The 21,591-nt window shown below is 43.7% G+C and overlaps 3 protein-coding genes across 4 annotated transcripts; 1 reads left to right on the plus strand and 2 right to left on the minus strand.

Annotated features, from left to right (window-relative positions):
* Positions 1 to 302: 302 nt before the first annotated feature.
* Positions 303 to 2,894, minus strand: LOC122161686 (chemokine-like factor). Its single transcript, XM_042821255.1, has 4 exons — positions 2,828 to 2,894; positions 2,592 to 2,750; positions 2,085 to 2,180; positions 303 to 654 (listed from the first exon to the last, which is right to left on the minus strand). The coding sequence occupies exons 1-4, from the start codon at positions 2,879 to 2,881 to the stop codon at positions 550 to 552; spliced, it is 414 nt and encodes a 137-aa protein (XP_042677189.1). The 5' UTR covers positions 2,882 to 2,894; the 3' UTR covers positions 303 to 549.
* Positions 2,895 to 3,035: 141 nt separating this feature from the next.
* On the plus strand, positions 3,036 to 14,985 carry TK2 (thymidine kinase 2). Of its 2 annotated transcripts, XM_042821333.1 has the most exons (10): positions 3,036 to 3,180; positions 3,359 to 3,396; positions 3,605 to 3,679; positions 4,855 to 4,908; positions 6,482 to 6,571; positions 7,004 to 7,077; positions 10,051 to 10,139; positions 10,459 to 10,538; positions 11,232 to 11,312; positions 11,692 to 14,985. In XM_042821333.1, the coding sequence occupies exons 1-10, from the start codon at positions 3,036 to 3,038 to the stop codon at positions 11,788 to 11,790; spliced, it is 825 nt and encodes a 274-aa protein (XP_042677267.1). In that variant the 3' UTR covers positions 11,791 to 14,985. The 2 variants fall into 2 exon arrangements, with proteins under 2 accessions (XP_042677267.1, XP_042677268.1); XM_042821334.1 differs by lacking the exon at positions 11,232 to 11,312.
* Positions 14,986 to 16,816: 1,831 nt separating this feature from the next.
* Positions 16,817 to 20,583, minus strand: LOC122161957. Its single transcript, XM_042821762.1, has 2 exons — positions 20,278 to 20,583; positions 16,817 to 19,282 (listed from the first exon to the last, which is right to left on the minus strand). The coding sequence occupies exons 1-2, from the start codon at positions 20,581 to 20,583 to the stop codon at positions 17,801 to 17,803; spliced, it is 1,788 nt and encodes a 595-aa protein (XP_042677696.1). The 3' UTR covers positions 16,817 to 17,800.
* Positions 20,584 to 21,591: the final 1,008 nt, after the last annotated feature.

A 21,591-nucleotide genomic window follows, 5' to 3' on the forward strand; every position in this document is an offset into this window, starting at 1 on the left:
TTGAAGGAGGGAAGCGGAAATCATGACACTGCGGAAACGTGAAAAAAAAACCCGCAACCTTTCAGCATCCCCAAATGTGCAGCGGCTGCTCCTGGAAGGGCGGGGCGGCCCCGCGCTCCCCCGGCCGGCCGCTCCCCGCCCCGCGCCGTTCCGAACAGCCGCGGCAGCGCCGGGACGCGCAGGGCTCTGCCGTCGCACATCGGCACGGCCCCAGCTGCTCCTCGCACGAGGGGGCTGGCAGGGACGCAGCGCGGGTGACTGAGTGCTGGTACACGGGTCATTTTCACTTCACGTACACCAAGAACGTTAAATAATGGACTTCTTTATTAAAGACAATTATGAAATTAGTTTTCTGACACACGGGACAATTTTCTGAAGTTTAAAATGGTGAGATTGTAACGGTGAAACTGTATCTAAAATGTGAGAACGCTTAGGAATTATCTTTGCAAAATACACAGGAGCTGAAAGGTGAACATATGAAAATCCATATTCTTTAACATGTGAGCAGTAAAACAATCAAGGAACTCTCTTTTCGCTACAATGGAAATCCTATTTTGCAGGAGTGTTCCTTTCCCTTGGTCTACTGATGCTAATCTTCTGGAAAAGAACAACGGCATCAACAACACAGAGAACAAGCAACACAAGACCAAGCACCTGCAAAAGTAACAATCATGCTGTTAGTTTCCTCTATCTTGTACTGCAGTGACCAGCAGCAATTCCATCTCCCTGAGCTGGCCCTAGCTTTGATATGTGTGATTCCAGAGGGCTGATAAATGACATCCATATTTAAATCCCATCAAACTGTTAAGAGAGAAGCCCACGGCCTGGCTTTGTCTGCCGTTTGTCCAAGCTGGAAAGGAGGTTCCTCCTTGAAAGTGAAGCCAAACCTACATTATGCAAGGCAGCACTTTTATCCAAAATGGAAGTCCTGCTGTCTCTGTAACTACTGCCTCACTTACTTCTGGCCCAAAGTAAAGTCAGCATTTGCAGAAACAAGCCTAGAAGGAAAACAACAGCACTTCTCTTCTCAGAAGCTTTGAACTGAAAACATATTTGACTTTGAAGAGAATGTACATAAGTATTTAAAAACACAACTTCAGGCAAACAGCTGGAACAACCTGCACGACTGCACAGGTGACTTTTGCAGCTCTCACCTCTCACTGTGATCTCACTTTTTTTTTTTTTATTCAAGCATGTATTGAAACTGCAATATCTGATCAGCAATAGAAGTGCTAAAGCAAGCCTTTTGTGGACTGGGGATTTTAAGACAGATATGCCCTAGGAACACAAGCCTAAGGGCAATTCTCTTTCTTTCAACACTGAAGATGCCATACATTCTGCCCAAACCTGTTCTCCAAGCTTTCTATTTGCCTCCTGCTTTCAGCTGTAACTGCTATTCATGTCACAACTGAGAAGTGATTTCCCAGCAGTCACTTTACCACACAGTACCCTTCTTGCTTGCTTGTGGTACCAACTAAAACACCAGCTGTGCAGCTGTCTGAAGCTGATTTGAAAAACTCACGGGACAAGTTCCCTGGGTGGTCTGTCTTTATTTTTTTGGTCCCTCATCACATTTTAGCTTTGTTTGTATTTCAGGAAACTGAAGTTTCAAAACTTTCTAAGCTGAGTTTTTCCCCTTTGTTCTGTGCTAGTCACATCAGCTTTTCCTTTAACTAATACCAATTGCTTACGCTAGTAAACTAGCATATCAAAATCTTCATAGTTTGCAAAGACCATTTTCCCAGTTTGTCAAAGAAAATAATTAACATACACTTCATAAGGGATGTACCGGCATGTATCTGATAAAGAGCTTCCATAATGTCAGTGTTTCCTCTTACATGCTGTAACTAAACAGGACAGCTCTTAAAGAACGTTATCTTGTCACACCCAGAATTTCAAGCTGTGGAGGTAAGGGCAGGTTACTCAGAAGGTTTTGTAAATGAGGTAAACTAAACGTACATCAGTTCTGTTGGTGACTTCTTGGTGTTTTCTCCCATAACAGAATTATTTTCACATTCTTATAAAAATGTAACTACACCAAATCATGTCTGCTTTAAGAATGAAATTAATATGTTTTGACTTACTCCTCCGGCCAGCGTCCCGTGGTTGGTTTTGATGATGACTGCAAACAAGCCCACAATTAGCAGGAACAAAGCTGCAACCACCGAGTTGAAAATATCCTGGAAAAAGGCAGCAGGGGCGAAATGCTCACTGCGGAGTGCACGGCTGGGGAGAACGCGAGCAGCTGCCGCTGCGGGACGGCAAGAAAGCACCGTTCTGCTGCGACAACAGGACCGAACTGCGAGATCTCCCTAAGAGGAGCGGTGCCACCCGGCGGGTCCGCGCCGAAAGCACTCGTGCGACTGAACTTCCTCATCGCACCTCTATTCACTTTTTTTTTTTTTTTTTTTTTTTTTTTTCTTTCCAAGTCGAATTTACGGAACTCGGCTGTAGTGGCACAGACTAAAACAACCGGTACGTTAACGTAAAAAAAGAGAGGTAAGAGGAGACCTCATTAACAGCGGAGCGAAGCGCCCGCCCGCTCCCTCGGGCAGAAGAGCATCCGCCCCGCCCCGCCGCGCCCCACTCACGGCCAGAGGCCAGAAGAGCCAGGTGAGCTTCTTGTCCAGTTTCAGCAGGTACAGCAGGAAGAACAGCAGCGTGACGAGGGCTTCCATCACCGCCAGCGCCGTGTAGGCTTCGTGGGAGCGGGAGGCAACGAAGCAGATGAAGGCTGCAACCGCCACCGCCTGCGAAAGCACAAGGGGCCGCTAGCCGCCTGCCGGGCCGCGGCAGAGGGGCGTGGGGCGGCCGGGGCCGCGCCTACCAGGCGGGCGAGCTTCAGGGCGCCGCGCACGGAGCGCGGGAACGCCGCGTCCATCGCCTCCGTAGCACCGCCGCGGCCGTTATCGCACCTCGGCCGGCGGGCGGTATCCCGCCCGCCCCGCCCAGGCCAGCCCCGCGACCGGAAGCGGCGCGCATGAGGCCGGAAGCGGGAGGCAGCCGCGGGCCCGGAGCGGCGGCGGGGATGGGCGATGTGGCGGTTGGGCGCGGCCTGGGCGCGGCCCGCGGCGCTGCGCGGGGCCTGGCGCGGGCTCAGGAGCGGCGCGGCGGCGGGGAGCTGCTCAGCGGGCGGCCTGGCGCTGCGGAGCCGGCCTGGGCCGGGCGGGAAAGGCGGCTGTAAGTGCGCGAGTGGAGCCGGGCCTGGCCTGCCCCGGCCTGCACTGCCCCGCGCTGCGCCGAAGCGGTGCCGGGGGGGGGGGGTGGAGGAGCTCGCGTTAAGAGGCACAGAACAGATACGGTACGAAGATCTCTTTCCTGGTTGTAACTCCCGCTTTTTCTTTTTTTCCCATTTTAGATAAGCGTCTGATAAAAGAAGATGATAAAAAGACCGTTGTAAGTACTTGCGTCTCGTTCAGAAGCGCGTGTGAGGCCCCAGCTGGGCTCTCGCAGGCGCTGCCGGTGGCCGTTTCGGAGCGGTGTCAGCGACAGGAGCGGTGTCAGCCATGTCCCCGCCTGCCTGCCGCGTTTACGTGCGCTGCTCATTTCTTTGCAGTAGCACAGTAGCACAGTTTTTAAAAGCAGTGTTCTTGGTTTTTGTCAGATATGCATCGAGGGGAATATTGCAAGCGGAAAGACAACGTGCCTGGATTATTTTGCACAGACTACCAGCATCGAGGTACTGGGTTTATGTTCTCTATGTACGTCATGCAGTGGCTGCTTGCTGTGGCAAAAGCACAGCTGACTTAGAGCTGAGACCTCTGTCCTGAATCCTTCCTCAGGTACTGAGCCAGGGCAGCAGGCTGTGTGCCGGTGCTGGTACTGCTGCTGCACGTGCTTAGCTGTGCGCTGCCTCCCCTGGCTATTAGTAGCCAAACTGTGGAAGAGATTTGTAGATCATGTGTAATATGGTACTTGATGCTGAAGTATCAATAACATCTGCAAACAGATTAAAAATCCCCAAAATGCTGTAATTGTTCCTAATAATTGCTTAGACCATCATGGTATTTGATTTCATATTCCTTAAAACAAGATTAGGGGTAGGGCAGGATTGATATGTTTTAAACAACACAGGGATTGAGCCTTGGTGAACAGTTGCTGTTGAGTGTGCTTCAGATGTTAATAATTCTTTTAATGGACCTGGGAACAAGTTTGATAGAAGTTCTTACAATTCCATGTAGAAATGCTGGGTTTGCAGATGTTATTTGCTAATGATCCTTTTGGAATAAAAAATTACTAACCCAAAGGATAGCAAACGATGATTTGCATGTAGTGCAACTTTATTTTAAAAACCCAGTTAACTGACCTGATGGGATGTTGCTGCAGGAGTTTTAGACCCTCACCAAACCAGATGGGGCTTTTGTGGTAGATAGAAGCTTTTCTGATTGATTTTAAACATTATTGAACTGTCGGAGGTGCATCGATTTTTTTTTAGATAATGAAAATAAAACAAAAGCAATTCAGTGGCATTCTGATGGTCTGTTCATTCATGATTACTGAGCAGGATGTTGAAATGAAGTGCACTGGATCCTCAGGTAGCCAGTCTTCTTACATCATATTGATAAATGACTTGAAAAGTGAAATTAAATAAGGGTTATGTAATCAATACAGTCGTGTTTAGGTGATAAGAAAGTAATAGTATGGAAATGATTCTTGTCTAGTTTTTAACTGTTCGTCATTACATTTTGCATTTCAGGGCTCCTTACTGTTAATTAAAGGGGAATGAGCTTTTCAGTACATGTCCTGAATACTCTCACTTACTGAACAAGTATTCATTAAAAGTCATTGCTGTGTTGTAAGGCCTGGTATTTCAAATCTAAAGTATGTCTAACGCAGAATATTTTTTTTACCAAGGTCTTGACAGAACCAGTGAGTAAATGGAGGAATGTTCGAGGTCATAATATCCTGGTAAGCAACAGAAACAAGTTCAACACCTACAGTCATTGTTCATTTAGAAATACATTAAGGAGGACTTCTTATGAGTCACTAAAACTGTTAAGAAAGGTGTGGGCATGATCTCATACTGCAAGAAATAATGCTCTGTGATGCAGAATAATTTTTTTTAAGACAAGCATATAATGGACACATTTTTAAATAAAATTTGGTTTCAGCAGAGATTGCTGATTGATCTTCACATGGCTCAGTGCTGAGGGACAGCATGCCTGCCTGTTTTCCAAACACTGGAACTCTGCAAAGGCATCATGGCTGGCTGTACAAAAGAATTGTAGGAGGAGGTACAGACCTAGTATTGGATTATGCAGGGTTGTTTGCTAAAGGATTCACAGAAAGCTAAGCCCTGATTGTGGCTGTTGTTTTGAAATCAACTGATAGCTATTTCAAAGAAGAGAAGAATGTCTTTCCCATAATGAGAGGCATATCTGATCCACTTACATTGTTCAGCTGCTAAAGATAATGAAGGTTCCGTTCTGGGCATTGAAAGCTTCTGTTGTCTTTTGGGTAGTTGCTATTTTTGTAGCCATTCTTTGCAGGTTGGTCACTGTCACACCTGTGCTCTGAGATGATAAATCTGAGTGCTCTGACCATATCTGCAGGTAACACTTTGTTTGAATAGTTTGAATGGTTTGTGATGTCAGCCTTCCCTGCTGGGGTGATCACCTCAATTGCTGAAATAATTTTGTTAGCTCAGATGTGTATCTATGCTCAAACTCCCATGGAATTTGCTGTCACATACAGCACTGCAGATATAGCCCAACCCACATGTGCCTGAACACGTATTGGATGATGTTACTGCTAGCATAGTAACATTTTCCTTGTTATTAGGAAAAGGGGAAGCATGCTGGGCTGTGTCATGTCTAATCACAGCAGTCTGTCTTCATATTAGTTTTTTGATCTGATTGTGGACAGGGAGAAAAGGAGATCAGAATTATATGGTACTTATGCACTGTAGGACAGACTGATGCTTGTCAATACTGGTGGAGCTGAATCAATGAGGAGACTCTGAGAAGTTGTAGAGAGCAATTGAGAAGCAGTTGTAAAGGTCTTTGTTAAAAGACCTTTCCTGGGGCCCAGACTGTGCTTACTAGAACTATATCTGCATTTCTGGTACTGGGTGTGCTGAGTCTGTCCCTGCACAGAAGGATGTCAGCAGATGTGATTTTTAATTGGTAAACATATTTGAACTGTTTTAAATGAACTGTGCCTTGGTCCTGGCTGTTCCAAATGCAGAGAAACAAATTCCTGTTGTCTTCAGTGGCTGTGCTACCTGCCCAGTGTCATGAGGGCCACCACTGTAGTTCTCAGCTGTGCATTGTGGAGTGCTAATGACTGCTTAATGCAGAACTTACTGACAGCTGCTTTCTGGTGTTTTTTAGCAATTCTGATATAATTTATGAAGTACACAGCTTCCTTTTTTTTTTTTTTTCTTTCTTTTTTTTTCTTCTGCTCAACCTTAGAAAAAAGCAAACCACAGAACAAAACAGAAGCCACAAAACCTTTGTCTTGCTTCCATCCCAAACCCTAGGGTTTAATGTACCAGGATGCTTCGAGATGGGGGATAACCTTACAAACTTACATACAGCTTACAATGTTGGAGCAGCATACCAAACCAATGGTAAATATGTATATTTCTCTTTTAACTTCAAATGCTATAATTTTTCTGCTGTAAGGTCTGTGCCGTTGACATGGTAATGGACCTGAAGATGGCAACATTCAGGTAGCAGCAGCTCCTGCTGCTCTGTAAGTTGATTGCTGTTTATTTTGTGCCCCTAGTTAGCTTCATCTTCTGAATTGAGTACTGCTGTGGTTACTTCAAAACTTGCATGTGTATAACAGTTTAGCTACAGAGATGTTTAATAATGTGTGACCGCACATGAGATTATTAACACTGTTTTTGTGTTCACTTTCCCCAGTGATTTTTTTATCTCAACATATGGAAGAACTGATAACGTTGTGTATTTCCTAATGTACACACATGATGAGCTTTAAGAGACATGGATGCTGAAAAAATGTAAATGTTTGGTGACTGTCGAGTTTTATTTTGCAGATTTCCCCAGTAAGAATGATGGAGAGATCAATTCACAGTGCAAAATACATTTTTGTAGAGAATTTGTATAGGAGGTATGGTATTTTGTTTTCTACTTTATTTTCTTTGCTTAATTGCACAAAAAAAGAAATAATCAACCAATGATTTCTTTGGTAGTTTGCATCTGATCAGTCTGTGCTTTTGGTCAACTCTTTGCTGGAGTGGCAGAGAGCTTTGTAGAGGGCATGCTGTCCACTGGTAGAATGAAGCCCATAAGATGTGGGCCAGATGCAAGCATTCTTTGGAAATGCTGATGAGTTTAGAATGTTTTAGTATTTAAAACCATTTATTGCATTTATCTGCTCTCCAGCTGAATAAATCAAAGCAAACATACTGAATAGATGAAAAAAAGTGGGGTTATAAAGAAAAATACTGTAGGAAAGAGAGAACTAGATGGTATTATCAAACCTAGCATCCAGGACTATTGTGCTTTGCAAGCCAGAACTCGAGCAACAAGCCTTCCAGCCCTCACGTGCTATGGCTTAGAGTCGGGATTCATGGGATCAACGCAGACTGAAAACTCTTTGGTCAGCTTCTGAGTAAAGAGTGAGAAATGTTGATCTGTAAATGTCAATTTCTGATGTGGGCCCACCTCCCAGCCCTGCAGTGTGCTTGGGCAGTCGAGTCTAACAGGTTACTTTGTGCTGGGGAATAATTCTGTGGCCTAAGGTGGAAAAAGCACCTATTACCTAGTCTCACCAACCCCATACTAAATAAAATAGTGCAGTAATCAGAAGTGGCATTTTTTTATAATGCCGATTGTGTATTCAGAATGTGCAATACTGTTTTAATGACTTTTTCAGTGGTCTTGAGGAACAAAACCAGTTCTTAGCCTTGTCTTCAGGAGAAGAGCTGCACGCCACAAGGTGGCATCTGTGCTTCATAGCCATCTGGTCAGCTCCAGAACTGGTTTGAAAGTTACCGAGGGACAGTCGGATGTGAGGCACAGGAACAGGAAGAGACATTATTTACCCTGTCTGTGTACAGTGGAAATGTAAATGGAATGTCTTTCTTGTTTATAGTTAGTGATGTTTTTTTCACTGTAGACTAACAGCTTTTGTCCCACAAGAAACTGAGAGGCTAAGTATGCATGTGCCAGCTCTGTATTAACTTCATAACAAAAATTTGAAGGGCATTGAAGAAGTTTAATGGTTTCAGTGTTTTTCAATGTTGGACAGAAAGCACTTGCTGTGTTTTGTTAAAGCTGGGGAGAAGTCAGCCAATGGTATGAATAGCAAACCAAAATAGGAGTGTGTGTAAAAGGATTATACATAAAACAAGGACAAGAATCCCTTGCTATCAGTGCAAGTCAATACAAATCCTCTAGGTGAATGTTTAGCTTAAGTAAGGGATGGAGAGTAGTGGAACGTCAGGCATCCCAGCTCTTCTTTGATCCAGTGTTACTCAGGATTTGTGTTTTGGCTTTGCAGGCTTTTTCCCAGAGAGGGAAATAGAATAAGATTTACGATGGTGATGGAAGGCTTAAATTGTGAGCAATTGCTGAGAGCTTCTCTGGCATGCACAGACACACGAGTGTCCAAGTTCTTGTGACTGCACGTCTGAGGTTAGCAGTAAAAGCCATGCTCATGTTAGGTGTAAAACTGTAGAAGAGTTCTGAATGCACGCACGTGAGTATATATGATATTTTACAGGATAAGCCCAAACAATTCAGTTTGTCCCTCATGAGTTTCTGGGTATTTTTGGTGTATAGCTATTTCCATTTGTTTTATTTTGCAATAGAACCTTTACTTGGTAGGAGTGAAATGTCAGCACAGTTTTCAAAGATAAGCAAAACTTGTATCTTTATTAACCTTGAGCCAGAGCAGGAATCCTCACATGATTATCCAGGGGAGTGAGACAGGGAAGGCAAAGCTGTGTTGTCTGCAGGGGAGATTAGTGGACTATTGAGGGTGTGTCCTTTAGGGTAGGAATGGTGGAGCTTTCTCTTATTTCTAATTCCTTTCGAGCTTCCTGTTTTTCAGGGAAAGGTTGCAGAGTTGGAATTTAGTTTACCTAGATACCTGTTATCCAGAACTGTACACTTGTTGATACATCAGAAGTGTGTTAACCAGTTTCTTGGGTACTTTGGAAAGGAGGATATTCAGCTGGATGGTAGTTAAAGAAGGGAGGTGACACGAACTCTGGCCTTGCTTTCTTACATACTGACATTGTTAATATTTTCCTGGGTTATCTTTATTCAGTTTTGCAAGTGATCAAAAAGATGTTGTCGAGAGAAGTGGTTAAGAAATCTGTGGAATCTTCAGCACCATTTAAAATATTGCAATTGGTTTCAACCATTCAGCTGAGGAGATCAGGATTCTCTAAATCTTCTGTGATCTTTTTCTTCCCCTCTATTTCTGTTCAGAGACACTTAAAGAAGAGTGTGGAGTGTGGCTTACTGTAATTTATTTTGAAGACAAAATAATATGAAATTAATACTACTTGAGTATTTAGGAATATGGCAATATGTGAAGACTCTAATACCAGTAAAAATATGTGATTCTTAATAAGGAATATTATGTATTTCCATTGTTATTTTTTTTCACTGCTCTTTACTTTGGTTTCTGTAATGAATTGTCAGTGCTGCTTAGTCAGTCAAGCCTTTCTGGTGTCATGCAGTTCAGATGTATTTGAAATGATCCTGACATAAAGAACTTGAGCAATAAATACACTTGACACTCATTTGTTATCATAGCACACATCAGTGCAAAGTTTTTTCTTAGTCACCAAGTAACTATTTCTTAACTGTAGTAGGAAATATTTTTTTTTAACTGTTAATGATAGAAACTTCATGCTAGTAGGCATGTTTAGGTAAAGAAAAAAAAAGAGCCTTTGTGTAAACAATGCTTTATAATATTTCTAATGTTGGTTGTATCTTCATTTCCCATGTGCTGGAATAAACACAGACTAGTTCTAGTCAGTTTTAAAAGAAATAAAAGCAGTGCATATCAGTTTAGAACTGATCTTTGTCTGTTGTTTAATGAATGGTGATCTTTATGTTTGTTCAGTGGGAAGATGCCAGAGGTGGATTATGTTGTGCTGTCTGAATGGTTTGACTGGATCCAGAACAACACCGATGTTTCAGTTGATTTGATAGGTAAAATTTGGATGGGAACTGGAAGGGCACATTTGTGGGTGGGTTTCTTTATTGTGAGGGGAAAAATTTCTTTTTTCTTTGGCTGTGAATAATTACATTATTCATTACAATAGTGGCTGTGATGCTTAGCATCAGACAGCATGAATGCACTGATACTCTGAGGATTGATGAGCAGTAACACCAAAGGAGGAGGTTCAGTGGTGGTGCCTAAACTGGGATCCTTTAATTCCATAGTTTATAAAGTTTCCTCTTTGCTTTTAAAGCTTATCCTTATACAGCTATATAGCTCTTTTTCTTTTTTTTTTTTTTTTTTTTTTAGTTTACCTGCAGACATCTCCTGAAGTTTGTTATGAGAGATTAAAAAGAAGATGCAGAGAAGAAGAGAAAATCATTCCTCTGGTAAAGAGTTCCTTCAGAATGTGTGGTAACAGTGAGCATAAAACATAGTATCACAGAATCATGGAATCACAAGGTTGGAAACGACCTATAAGATCATCCAGTCCAACTGTCTGCTCATTCCCACAAGCACTAAACCACATCTTGCAGCTCCTCATCCAGGAGCCTCTTGAACACTGCCAGGGACGGCGACTGCACCACCTCCCTGGGCAGCCATTGCAGTGCCTGACCACTCTCTCTAGCAATGCCAACCTAAATACTAAAATCACATCCGAGTGTATTTCAAAAATCTACTGGAGCTGTCTGGAGGATTTGGACTCGGTGATCATTGGGGCCGTTTCCAACATGAGGTGCTCTGTTATAGTTTCCATCACAAATTAATATTTCAGTATTTAGAATTGTAGGCTCATTGAAGTTGGAAAGACTTCTCAGATCATTTAGTCCAACCATCAGCCCATGCTGTGACTGCTTTAGTCCATGTACTCAGTGTGACATCTGCCCTGTTTTTGAAAACCTCCAGGGTGGTGACTGCACCACCTCCCTGGCAGCCTGTTCCAGTACCTCACCATGTAATTTTGATTTGCTGTTTAAAAACGATCTGTCATGCGTGCTGACTTTGCCAAGTATTGTTTTAGTAATCTGTGTAGTATAGCCGACTGTTGTGGTGTTGTGTGTAATTGAACACCTCTTTTTTAGGAATATTTAGAAGCTATTCATCAGCTCTACGAAGAGTGGCTCATTAAACATACGTTATTTAAAGTTTCCTGCCCAGTGCTTGTGAGTACAATTTTAGTTGTAATCAGATAAGCACGTGGGGCATTGTATTCTTTCAATACTAAAACTGTTAATTAGTGATGAAAGTAAATAAAGCTGCTTTATCAATAACCCGAGAAAAAAGCATTTGCAGCTGGTCCATAGTGTATAGTGGAAGTCTGGTCGTTAACTCTGAGGTGGAATTTGTGGGGTGTTCATTTGTGTTGTGTAGCAGGATCAGACACGCAGCTTTCCAGTGAGCGCCAAATTCCAAACACAGAACTAACTGGACAGCTTTCTTTAGGAGTATTTCAGTTTGGCTTCAGTGATAGGTCTGTTTTGCTCTGAAGCAAATATATATTATGATTTAATTATTTGTAATGCTAATGCTTTTGTTTTGAAGGTCATTGGAGCTGACCACGACGTGCAGAAAATGATAGAAAAGTATGAAGAGAACCGGGACCAAATACTAAACCCGTGTAATATGCAACAGCATTTGTAGAAGTCTGTTAGGTTGTAATTTTTTTAATAATTCACGAAGTCTGATACAGAGACAATTCTGAATATTTGTAATACTTTTGAATTTAGTGGTTTCTGCTTTAGAACTACGCCTTGTAGGATGTTGTGAATTTCTCACTACGAAATGTTCAGGAACAAGTCATAAACAGAATATGACCCAATTCCATTCCAAGTTTTTAGGTTCTCCATCCACTTTACTGCATGTTTTGTTAAAATGTGTCTTTCATTCCCATTTCACTGCTGTTTCCTATGAAATAACTTTTTTCTTCTCCCCCATGACAGTTCTGTTTCTGTAATGTAAAGGAGTAGTTCCATGCACAGGATGGGATGTCCTGTTGTGCACTGTGTTCAATAGCTTTGTTAAACTGCTCTGGTTATGTCAAAATAGAGTGTGTAGGGGTTCCTTCTGTAATCCTGCCTGCACTGGTGCATTTCACTGACCTCAGTTTCTACTGTAAACATGTAAACATGACATCACAATATAGTTCTGTAGTTCTGAAGGTAGCTATGCATAGTCCCATGGAATTCAGTGGTGAAGAAATAGTCAAATAGTCTTTGTAACTGATTGCACAGTGGTTCTGAGGGTTTTTCTAGGCCAGGTTTTTAAAGGGGCCTATTTCTCTAGTTTTGGTGAAACTCACAGCCGAGTTGGGGACTAGTGGATTTGGACTACAGTGGATTTGGAGCTCTGCGTTTCCTTTCAAACGGTGATATAAATACTGAAAATAATTGATTTCTTAACTGCTGTGGATTCTTAAAAATATCTGGGTTGATCTGTTTTATTATTTATTATAAGGAAACATGTGCGTGGTTCTTTGGGTATACACCTTGATCACTTTGCTGTGGTTTGGGAAATAGAGAAACGTAATGGGTGTTCAATTTTTGTGGTTACTTGCTTAAGTGTTGATGTGCTCTTTACTTCTGCTTTACCCTCTTATTGTTGTCTTCCACTGCTTACTGCCTGAACATCTGTAACTTGTCCACCATAATTTTCAGTTACTTGGCTTTTTTATGTGTTACTTAAATGTGAACACTTCTTTTATTTTGTGGTTTTATGGAAGCTGTATATACCTGAAGATAGCTGTAGCTGAAATGACTGCAGCTTTTTCCAAGTCAGGAGATGGAGTTCATTTCTTCTAGTGGGATTTTTATTTATTTATTTTTTAAATCAGTGCAGCTTAGGAATGATCAGTGCAGGGTGCATTTCCAAGTGAGTACTACATTAGTATGCTGAAGCTTGTGAACCTGTTCTGTTCTGTTCTAAAGGTTTAGAATTCTAGCTTAAAAGTAAGGTTTTATGTATTAAATAATTATCTTATAGAAGCTTATTTGTACAGGAATGTAGTGGTCATTTTGGAATCATTCTGATAAACTTTCAAAGCTCTTTTTGTCTCTTAGAGAACAAAAAAGATAAAAAAGCTCTCTAGAAATAGCTCTGTAAGTTTCAGCCATCTGCAGATTGTTGTTAATTGCAATCTGATTATGAGTTGTAGAAGCCAATGGTATGTATTGTGCATGCTAGCATGGCAGTCTGGAGAAGAGCCACTTAATTCTGTTGTACAGAAAATGCAAGTAATTTAGTACCTCACAGAAATGAATGTGGTGAGTCAGTTAGCCTTTGTGGTACAGTTTCCCCTTGCCTTGGGAGCTTGGAACGGCATGTGAACCATTTAACAAGAAGTGATTCTTTGCCATTTTAAGTTCTTCCAGGTTTTTTCTGTTTTCCTGAGCCATAGGTTTCTCTTTGTGTTTAACAGCCCCTGACAGAACTTTATTCTGGAAGTTTGTCACTTTCTGAGCATTTAGACATAATATCCTGTCACAGTGAGTTCCACATCTAAACTGCAAGCTGTGTGAGAACTGATTATCTCTTTTCTGTATTGCATACCTGGTCTGGATGGATATCTTCTCCAGACTTCAGCATTTACTTCATTCTGATTGAGGTGTCCTAGGGTCAGGAACATCTGTGAGCAGCACGCAAACTGACTTGAAGAGACAGACTGGCAAAAATTAAAATGTTAAACATTTGCGTTTTCTTCATCTGGCCTTCTGTGTGCTCTCTTCTGGCACGGGGAGGATGTTTATATCTTATTTGATTAAACATTTTGGAGGTGAATCTCCAAAACTGTAGGTCCTAAGAAGCCTAAGCCTAAGAAGATGATAATTGTGTTCACTGGTGTAATTAGCATGCAGAACTACTGCCAACAGCAGGAACTAATCCAACATCTCTTTTTCAGTGCTCTTCCTCCTGCAGAGTCTGGGTATTCTGCCATCAGTTGCAATTGAAATGTTTGGACCTGAAGCTCTCTGTGCTCTTGCAAATAATGACTCGTAGTGAGTTAGTGTCCTCCCTGAGGAATTGGAGTATCTAGTCCTTCCTGTAGAGTATGGAGGTTGAAGTAATTACTGTGCTTTTCTAAAGCAGGTTAAAGTCAGGTGAGGATTATGGTTTTTTACTTTTTTTTTTCCCCCCAGCATTTGGTAAATTGCAGCATTTGAGTTATTTGTATATTGAGTTGCATAAGTTGCAAGTTTTTAAAAAGTTTAGTCTCAGAACAAAAAAGTAGCTCTAAGATTAATTCCTACATAAGAGAAATATAATCTGTTTTGTCCAGATGCCATTTATCTGTTTTTTTGTTGTTTGTTTGTTTTGTAAAAGAAACTGGCTTATCCTAAAACAACACAAAAAATTACTATAAGGGTTAACTGTTGTGTAAACGTATTCCTGTAAGAGTGATCTCTCTGAATGCATACAAAAGGTCAGGCAAGAGTGACACAACAGAGGAGCTCTGGTTTTTACTTGTGTACCACACTGCTTGATTTTATTTATTCTTGCGTCAGGGGGCTTTGAGGTGATCCCTCTGTCTGATAAGTGATTTATTTCTCCCTCACATCTCCCCACGATAAATACTAAGCTGCTAGGACTTTTACTGTAAGTAGGCTGCTTTGCACATGCTGCTGTATTCTGTTCCATTCCTGTCCTTACTGAAGGGAGTTGTAATGTTTAATGCTGTGAAAAGGAAACCTTTAGGATTTATCAGCTGTCTCACTTAAGAGAACAGTGCCAATTAACTTTCACTGGATGGAGCCTTTAGTGGTGACAGTGGATTACAGGTTATAACTTTCCCAGTGTTGAGATACAAGTAAAGTTAAATAAATAAATGTTATGTTTTAGAAATTGTGTGGGTTTTGGTTTTGTTTTCTTTTGCTTGTTTGGAGACCACTCAGAACAGTATAGACATTTATCTTTGCAAGCCCTTCTCAGACTCTCTTAGGTATGCTTTTGTTTATGTCTCAGCAGACAACTTGTATTTGAAGATCTTCATTTATAATTTGAAGCAAATTGTAAATCTTTGTTCATTCAGTGCCTGCATGCTGTTTGTTTTCATGCTGAAAGTTAGTTTACGTTACTAGCTTTACAAACAAAAAAACCCACAAAAAGTTGACTCTAAAGCCAAACTGTGTTTGTTAAGCACCCCTTAGCTCTACACAGGACAAGTTTGTATGTGTGACAGGAATGTTAAGGGGAGGGAAAATGACTATCTAAACAGACCCGTCAGGGAGAGGTGGTGCAGTTGAATGTCAGCCAGCTTCTGGGTCTGCTGCCTAAGCTCTGTTTCTGCACTGATCAAAAGAGAATTTCTCTAATTTGAAGCTTGGGAGAGCTGAGCCATTCAGAGTGGTTGTGCGTAGCATATAGATTTGGGAGCAGAGCTGGCCTTGTGTCTCTATGATGGAAAGACATAAAAACAGTCAGTAAATCCCCATTCAATTCATTGACAATCAACACCAGCTGTAGCACAATTAAAGTTGACAGCTCACAAGGGGATAGGCACACATTTCACAAACAAATCACCCTCCTCTGAGGCTCAGGCAGCTCTCTTGCAGGCTAACAGTGCTGCTTAAGTGGTTGCTGCTCTTTAAGTTAATTAGCCAAGGAGAGGCGTACTGGTCAATAGCAACGGGGACAGGAGGGCACCATCAAGATTTATGTTCTCTCTGTCTCAGATCTAATTGTATTTACAAGGATTTTAAACCCTATTCGTGGTACCTTGCCCATGTGGAAGCAGTTGTACAGAGGGCTGATGGCAAAGGCATATTAAAAATGACTTGTCTTTTCTTTCAGCTGGTTTTCAAATCCAGTCTTTTCACAGGTATCTTAACTGTAAAACTTGTCTCTAGAGACAGCAGAAATTTGCAAGTCAAGTACCTTCTAGTACAAGACCTCAGAAGCCTACTGTTCATACAGGAAGAAAAGGTGTCTTTGCAGCAGAAAGACCATATTTGAAAGTAACTGTGAGCATTTTAAGGTGATAGCAGCTCTCCCTCCAAATGCAGGCTGAATGCATACTTAGCAGTCCTGGCCAATCTACCACAGAGGTTCTACCTCAATCAATCAACAAAAGCGTTAACAAAAAGTAGAGTCTCAGAACACAGTTCTATGTTCTGTATGTTCTGTGCAGCTTGGCTGTTTATATGGGGTGTTTCAAGTGGTAGTCTTTAGTTTCTTGGGAAACCAACTTTAGCATTGTTTTCTCATGTGTAACTTGCTGTTAAATACTCCTGTGGCTACAGCAAAGGTAAAAATGGCATGTTAGGTACATGGGTCTATATAGTACTAGTGGTCAGCTAAATACTTATGAGGAATCTTTATATGTGATGAGAAGGGATTTTTCAGTTTATAGATTTCCTGAATATTTGACACAACATACTATTTAAAACACAATTTTAATTGCCCTACGGGGGGAAAATACATCTTATAAAAACTGAAATGGTTAGGAAGAACAGATAAATAGTTGAAAGAACAAGGAGGTTGTGGTGAGTTCACTTAGTGAGCAGCTAAGCACCTACACAGCTGGTTTGCTCAACCTCCTGCAAAACAGGAGAACCAGAAGAGCAAAAGCAAGCATTTGGTTTGAGATAGAGATTTAATTGGTGAAAGGAGGAGGAGAGGAAGAAAAGAACAAGTGATGCAAAGGTAGACAAAAAAGAAACCACAAACCAAAAACTTCTGCTACCCCAGTTTTATTGCTGAGCATGATGCTATATGGTATGAATATCTTTGGCTAAATCCAGTCAGCTGTTCCAGCTGCTAGGTTCTTGCCCACCATCACTGGAGTGGGGGCCAGAATAAGGAAAAGAAGGCATTGATGCTGTGCAAGCACTGTTCTGCAGCAGCCAGAATGCAAGTGCATTATCAAGATTTTTAGCAACTAGTCCTAAACACACCACCACACAGCTTCTGTTAAAAAAAGTTAACTTCATCCCAGCCAGACCCAGTGCAGAAATATTAGTTTCTGTATGCATATTTGTAATACTTTTTTCACCCACCCGTTAACACCATCCAAAGCTGAAGTCTTGTCATTTGGTGTTTCTTCAGTCAAAGCTGCATTCCTCCTGCTGTGCTGGAATCAGGTGATCACAAACTCCAGCTATTAGTTATTCAAAAAGCATTTTAGCTCCTGAGACTTTTCTGGTATAATCCGCCCGCTCTTCTACACATTTCAGGAGGATGAAAGTCAGGTATAGACAATTTATACTAATTTAGAGAATACTGATTTTCTAAGCTTATCTTTAAACTGAAAATAGAAGAAAGATTAGCTCAGAATACAGCTTCACAGGAATGCCACGAGCTAACAGAACTACACTCCAGCACAGCACTTGTAACACTATAGAGCCTTCCAGTTTAGAAATGTTTACCTGTTCCTGTCATTGTACAGCATGCCATATTCTAAAAATAGGCCTCGGGCATTAATTAGAGCCAGATGGAATCTGGTTAATGAATTAAATGGAGTGATTTCATGAGGAAAGAGCTGTTTAAGAATTTTCTCAATTACTTCAATGTTTACTGTCCAAAAGTGGTGGTGTTTTTGTTTGTTTATGATTAGCTTTGTCAAAGCTAATTATCTCTTCTGAAAAGATGATCAAGGCCACAACTAGGGCAGGGAAACCCCAGGCAAATTACAAATAAAGCACTGCTAGAATCAAGTGTGCTAGCACAACATTCCTTGGTCAGTTTTGTCAATAATAACATAAGGCTCCTGGATTTCATTTACTTTTAAATTATAGTTCTCTGCTTTTACTTCACTGGATTCACTGTCAGGCTGCAGAAGGTTCCTTCTGCCCTGTGCACCGGTGCTTCTTCTGCTTGGAGACCGAACATCAATACTTCGTGGTGGAATGTAGGTGGGATTAGGAGGCTCTCTGATGTGCCTGAAGCACTCAGAAGCCCTAGGTGCATTCAGAGTACCCCTTAATAGTCCCTTGCCATCAGAGCCACCAGTGGGATCCTCCACACTCCCAGTAGTACGGCAGAGATCTGGAGATGGCTCAATAAATGCAGCTGCTCTGTTCTGCATTTCAGCATTAGTTGAGTATGTGCATTTCATTTTGGAATGATTCAGTTCTCTTACATTCCTGTCACTTGCATATGATAGTGACTCAGGGTGCCCAGTTTCCTCTATTGGATACATCAGATCTTCCTGAGTGTCCTGGACTTGTAGTTTTGTGAAGGTTAAAGACAGATCACAGACTTCCTCTTCCCTAGGGACGGGGCAGTTTTGGACTGATGTGAAATCCGTGTACGGCAGAGACTTCAGCTCATTGGGTTTGTCTGCAGGGTCTGGGTCTACACAGTTTATGGCATCATTAATTTTTGCTTCAATTGACTCTTCAGCCACTTGTTGAGCTTCGTACTCTGAAGAGCTTTTGCTTTCACAAGAGCTGTCAGCAAATATTGCAAAGGCTGGTGGACCGCTTGCTCCTGGCGAGAGTGGCACTGACCAGAGCTCATTTGCAGTTGACTGGGCAGTGGCTGCCAAAACACATTCCTCACTTAGACTGGCTCTTGGCTTTTTTTCAAAAGCTTCTGGAGAAAGATTCTCACTGAAAATAGGTGTTTGTCTTATGACAATGTCACTATATTTGATCAAGAAGTCCTCGCTGTCTGAGCATTTGCCCGGAAAGTGTACTGTGTTAATGACTTGCTTTTGGTGTTCCTGAAGCCTGTTAGTGGATTGAGTCACTGCTAGGTGAGGAGCATCATCTTTGATCTTCAGATCCTGAGTGGTTTCAAAGGACATACTGCTACTAGGTGAAGACTTCTGTTGAGTAGCAAGGCACAAAGACGTTTCACTATTTTCTTTATTTTCTAGATTTTCACAGTCTTCTCTCTGGGGCATCTGATCCTCTCTGTCCTTATTTTTGTGATGCCAGTGTATTTGTGAACTCTTCTGCAAAGTCTTCTCCAAATTGCCATGTTTTTCTTCATTTGTCATTTCGAGGATGGTTTCACACTCAATTCTTGCCAGAAATATTTCAAAGGCAGTCTGTTTTGTTTCCTTATTGTTTCTCTTTCTGACAAGTGAAAACTCTGTTGCCGTTGTTGCAATGTAACCTATTTTCTCCAGTACTGTTTTTACTATGTCATCTGGGAGCACAGATTGAACATAGTAGACAAAATTACCGGTGAATGTCTGCAACAGAACGGAACAGTGAAAAACAGATGAAGGGTGGGGGTGGGGATGGGGGAAGCGTGAAAGACTCCATAAGAACAAAACTACTTCAAAAATTACTTCAATCTTTTTAAAAACTATTTTGTTGGAAGTTTGAGGTGCGAGTTTGAGTGAGGCCTTTTTAACAGTGTTATTTTGCCAGCCTCTCAAGCACTTGCTGTAGCATAACAATGTTACGCCAGTTTAAAACTGGTAAGGTATCAGCCAAGAGCATCAATATGCAGAAAAGGAGAGAGAAGGAAAATCACTTTAATCAAACTAGAGACGTTTGGATGTGAGTCCTGCATTCCACTGAAGAACAAGAAGACCTTTTCAACAGAGGATCTGTGGAATCAATCACCGAGGTTTAACTTTTCTTAAAGAGATGCACTTGCTGTTACTCATATTTCTTAACGGGTGACAGCAGCGTATCATTTTTTTTCTCAGTGATTCAGAGTGCTGCTCTAACTTTGCTTTCCTGGAACTAGGTCACTTTGAAAGCACCCTTCTGCGCTGAGGCTATTCGGGGGAAACAACAGTGCCAAAACGTGCTCCTGTAGCACGAGCTGCCCTCCCAGCATGACTTGTCTAAAGTGCTGCTGCCTAATAGAGCGGGAAAAAAAGAGAAAAGTTTAACGTGTTGTTTCGGAGCTACCGAAGGCACGAGGCCCAGTTTGTAAAATCGAAGTGGATTTCGGCTCGGCCATAACCCTCCTGCTGACAGATGCCGTAAGCTCGGCCAACCGCAGCAGCAGCGCGGGGCCGTCAGACCGAGCACCTCGCGCGGCTTCTGCCTTCGGACACAGCGCCGCCAGCTTCCTGGGGCCGAGCTCCGGGCCGCGGTGTCACGCGTGATGCCCGGGCTCAGGGCCATTCCGGAGGATCGACACCAAGCCGAAATTCCTCGCCGGTGCCCCGCGCCGCCCGACGCGCCCCGCGCCGCCGGGGAAAGGCCTGGGGCAGGCCGCGCCGCCTACCTTCAGCGACCTGATCTCCTTCCTCCACGGGGACAGCAGCAAGTTGACGCACAGCAGCTCCAGGACCTCCAGCGCCTTCAGCAGGTCCCGCAGCACGCTGCCGCCCCGCCGCCCGCGGGCCCTGCGGCACCTCTCGGCCACGCCGCGCACGTCCAGCGCGCCCCGCCGCTCCGGCAGCCGCCGCGCCCTCGCCTTCAGGGCGGCCTCGTCGCACGCCGCCAGCCGCCCCTCCGCCCCCCGGGCCGCGTAGTAGGCCAGGTAGTCCCGCAGCACCCCTTCCTCCTCCTCGGCCGCCGGCTCCTCCATGGCGGCGCGGGGCCGCCCTCCCGCCGCCCCGCCCGCTGGAGACCTGGCCCGTCCGTCCGCTGGGCTGGAGGCCGCGAACCGAAAGCGAAAGGCGGCTGAGGGCGCCCCCTGGCGGCCTTCGGGCAGCGCTGCGGGGGCGGGCGCGCCGCGAGCGGTGGCGCGAGGGCGGAGTTAGCAGAGCGCGGGAAGCGCGGCGGCGTCGTGCGAGGGATGGGCGCCGCGAGGCGGCAGCGTGGTCGTGGTGATGGTCGTCGTGTGAGGGCGGCTCTGCAGCGGCCTCCGAGCTCAGGTAAGGCGGCCTCGATTCGCGTTCTGCCGAGCTCGGGCGGCTTCTGTGCAAATGGCGTTGCCGGTCTCGGTTTTTGGGCTCTGCCTTTTGCGCTGTGTGACTCCATAGATGGGTGCGATGCGGTGCGGTGCGGTGCGGGCTTCCCCCGACCTCGGCTTTGTGCAGAGCAGTTTCAGCCTGCGCAAAGCGTGCCTTCGTGGTGCTGTAGGTCTCGTCTCGGTACAGCTTGCACGGTAGGTCTTACCATGGATTCCCCGCTGGGAAGTCCGGCTCTGTGCCCGGCACACGTCTCAGGCTCGCTGGCCGAAGACCTTCCTGTCTCCCAGGCGCGCGGTGCTACAAGCAGAGCGGCTTTCCCCGAGCCGCCAGGCGGCGCCGCTCGGGCCGGCGCGTGGCTCTAGATGGCTTGCGAGCGGCACTGGATGCTTCTCTGCTGTTCTCTGTCGTGTAGAAAAATGGCTGCGTTTTGTTACTCTGGCGGTTTTTTTTTTTTTTTTTTTTTTTTTTTCCTCCCTCCTTTCTCTTTCTTTCTTTCTTTTTCCCCTTTTCACTTTTCAATACGGGGCAGGCAGGGTGCTGGTCACGGCCCAGAGCCCAGAAGGAAGGGATGGGGCACTAACAGCTGTACAGATTGCTGCTGTTTGCTTGGAATTTGAAAGGCACGATACCAGTACCCAGTGCGATGCATCAAGCCGGGTCCCTGCTGTTGCCTTATGTTT

The sequence above is a fragment of the Centrocercus urophasianus genome, unplaced genomic scaffold (genome assembly GCF_019232065.1).
Source record: "Centrocercus urophasianus isolate 14NV4802_14NV808 unplaced genomic scaffold, USGS_Curo_1.0 seq_2, whole genome shotgun sequence".
Classification (NCBI taxonomy): domain Eukaryota; kingdom Metazoa; phylum Chordata; class Aves; order Galliformes; family Phasianidae; genus Centrocercus; species Centrocercus urophasianus.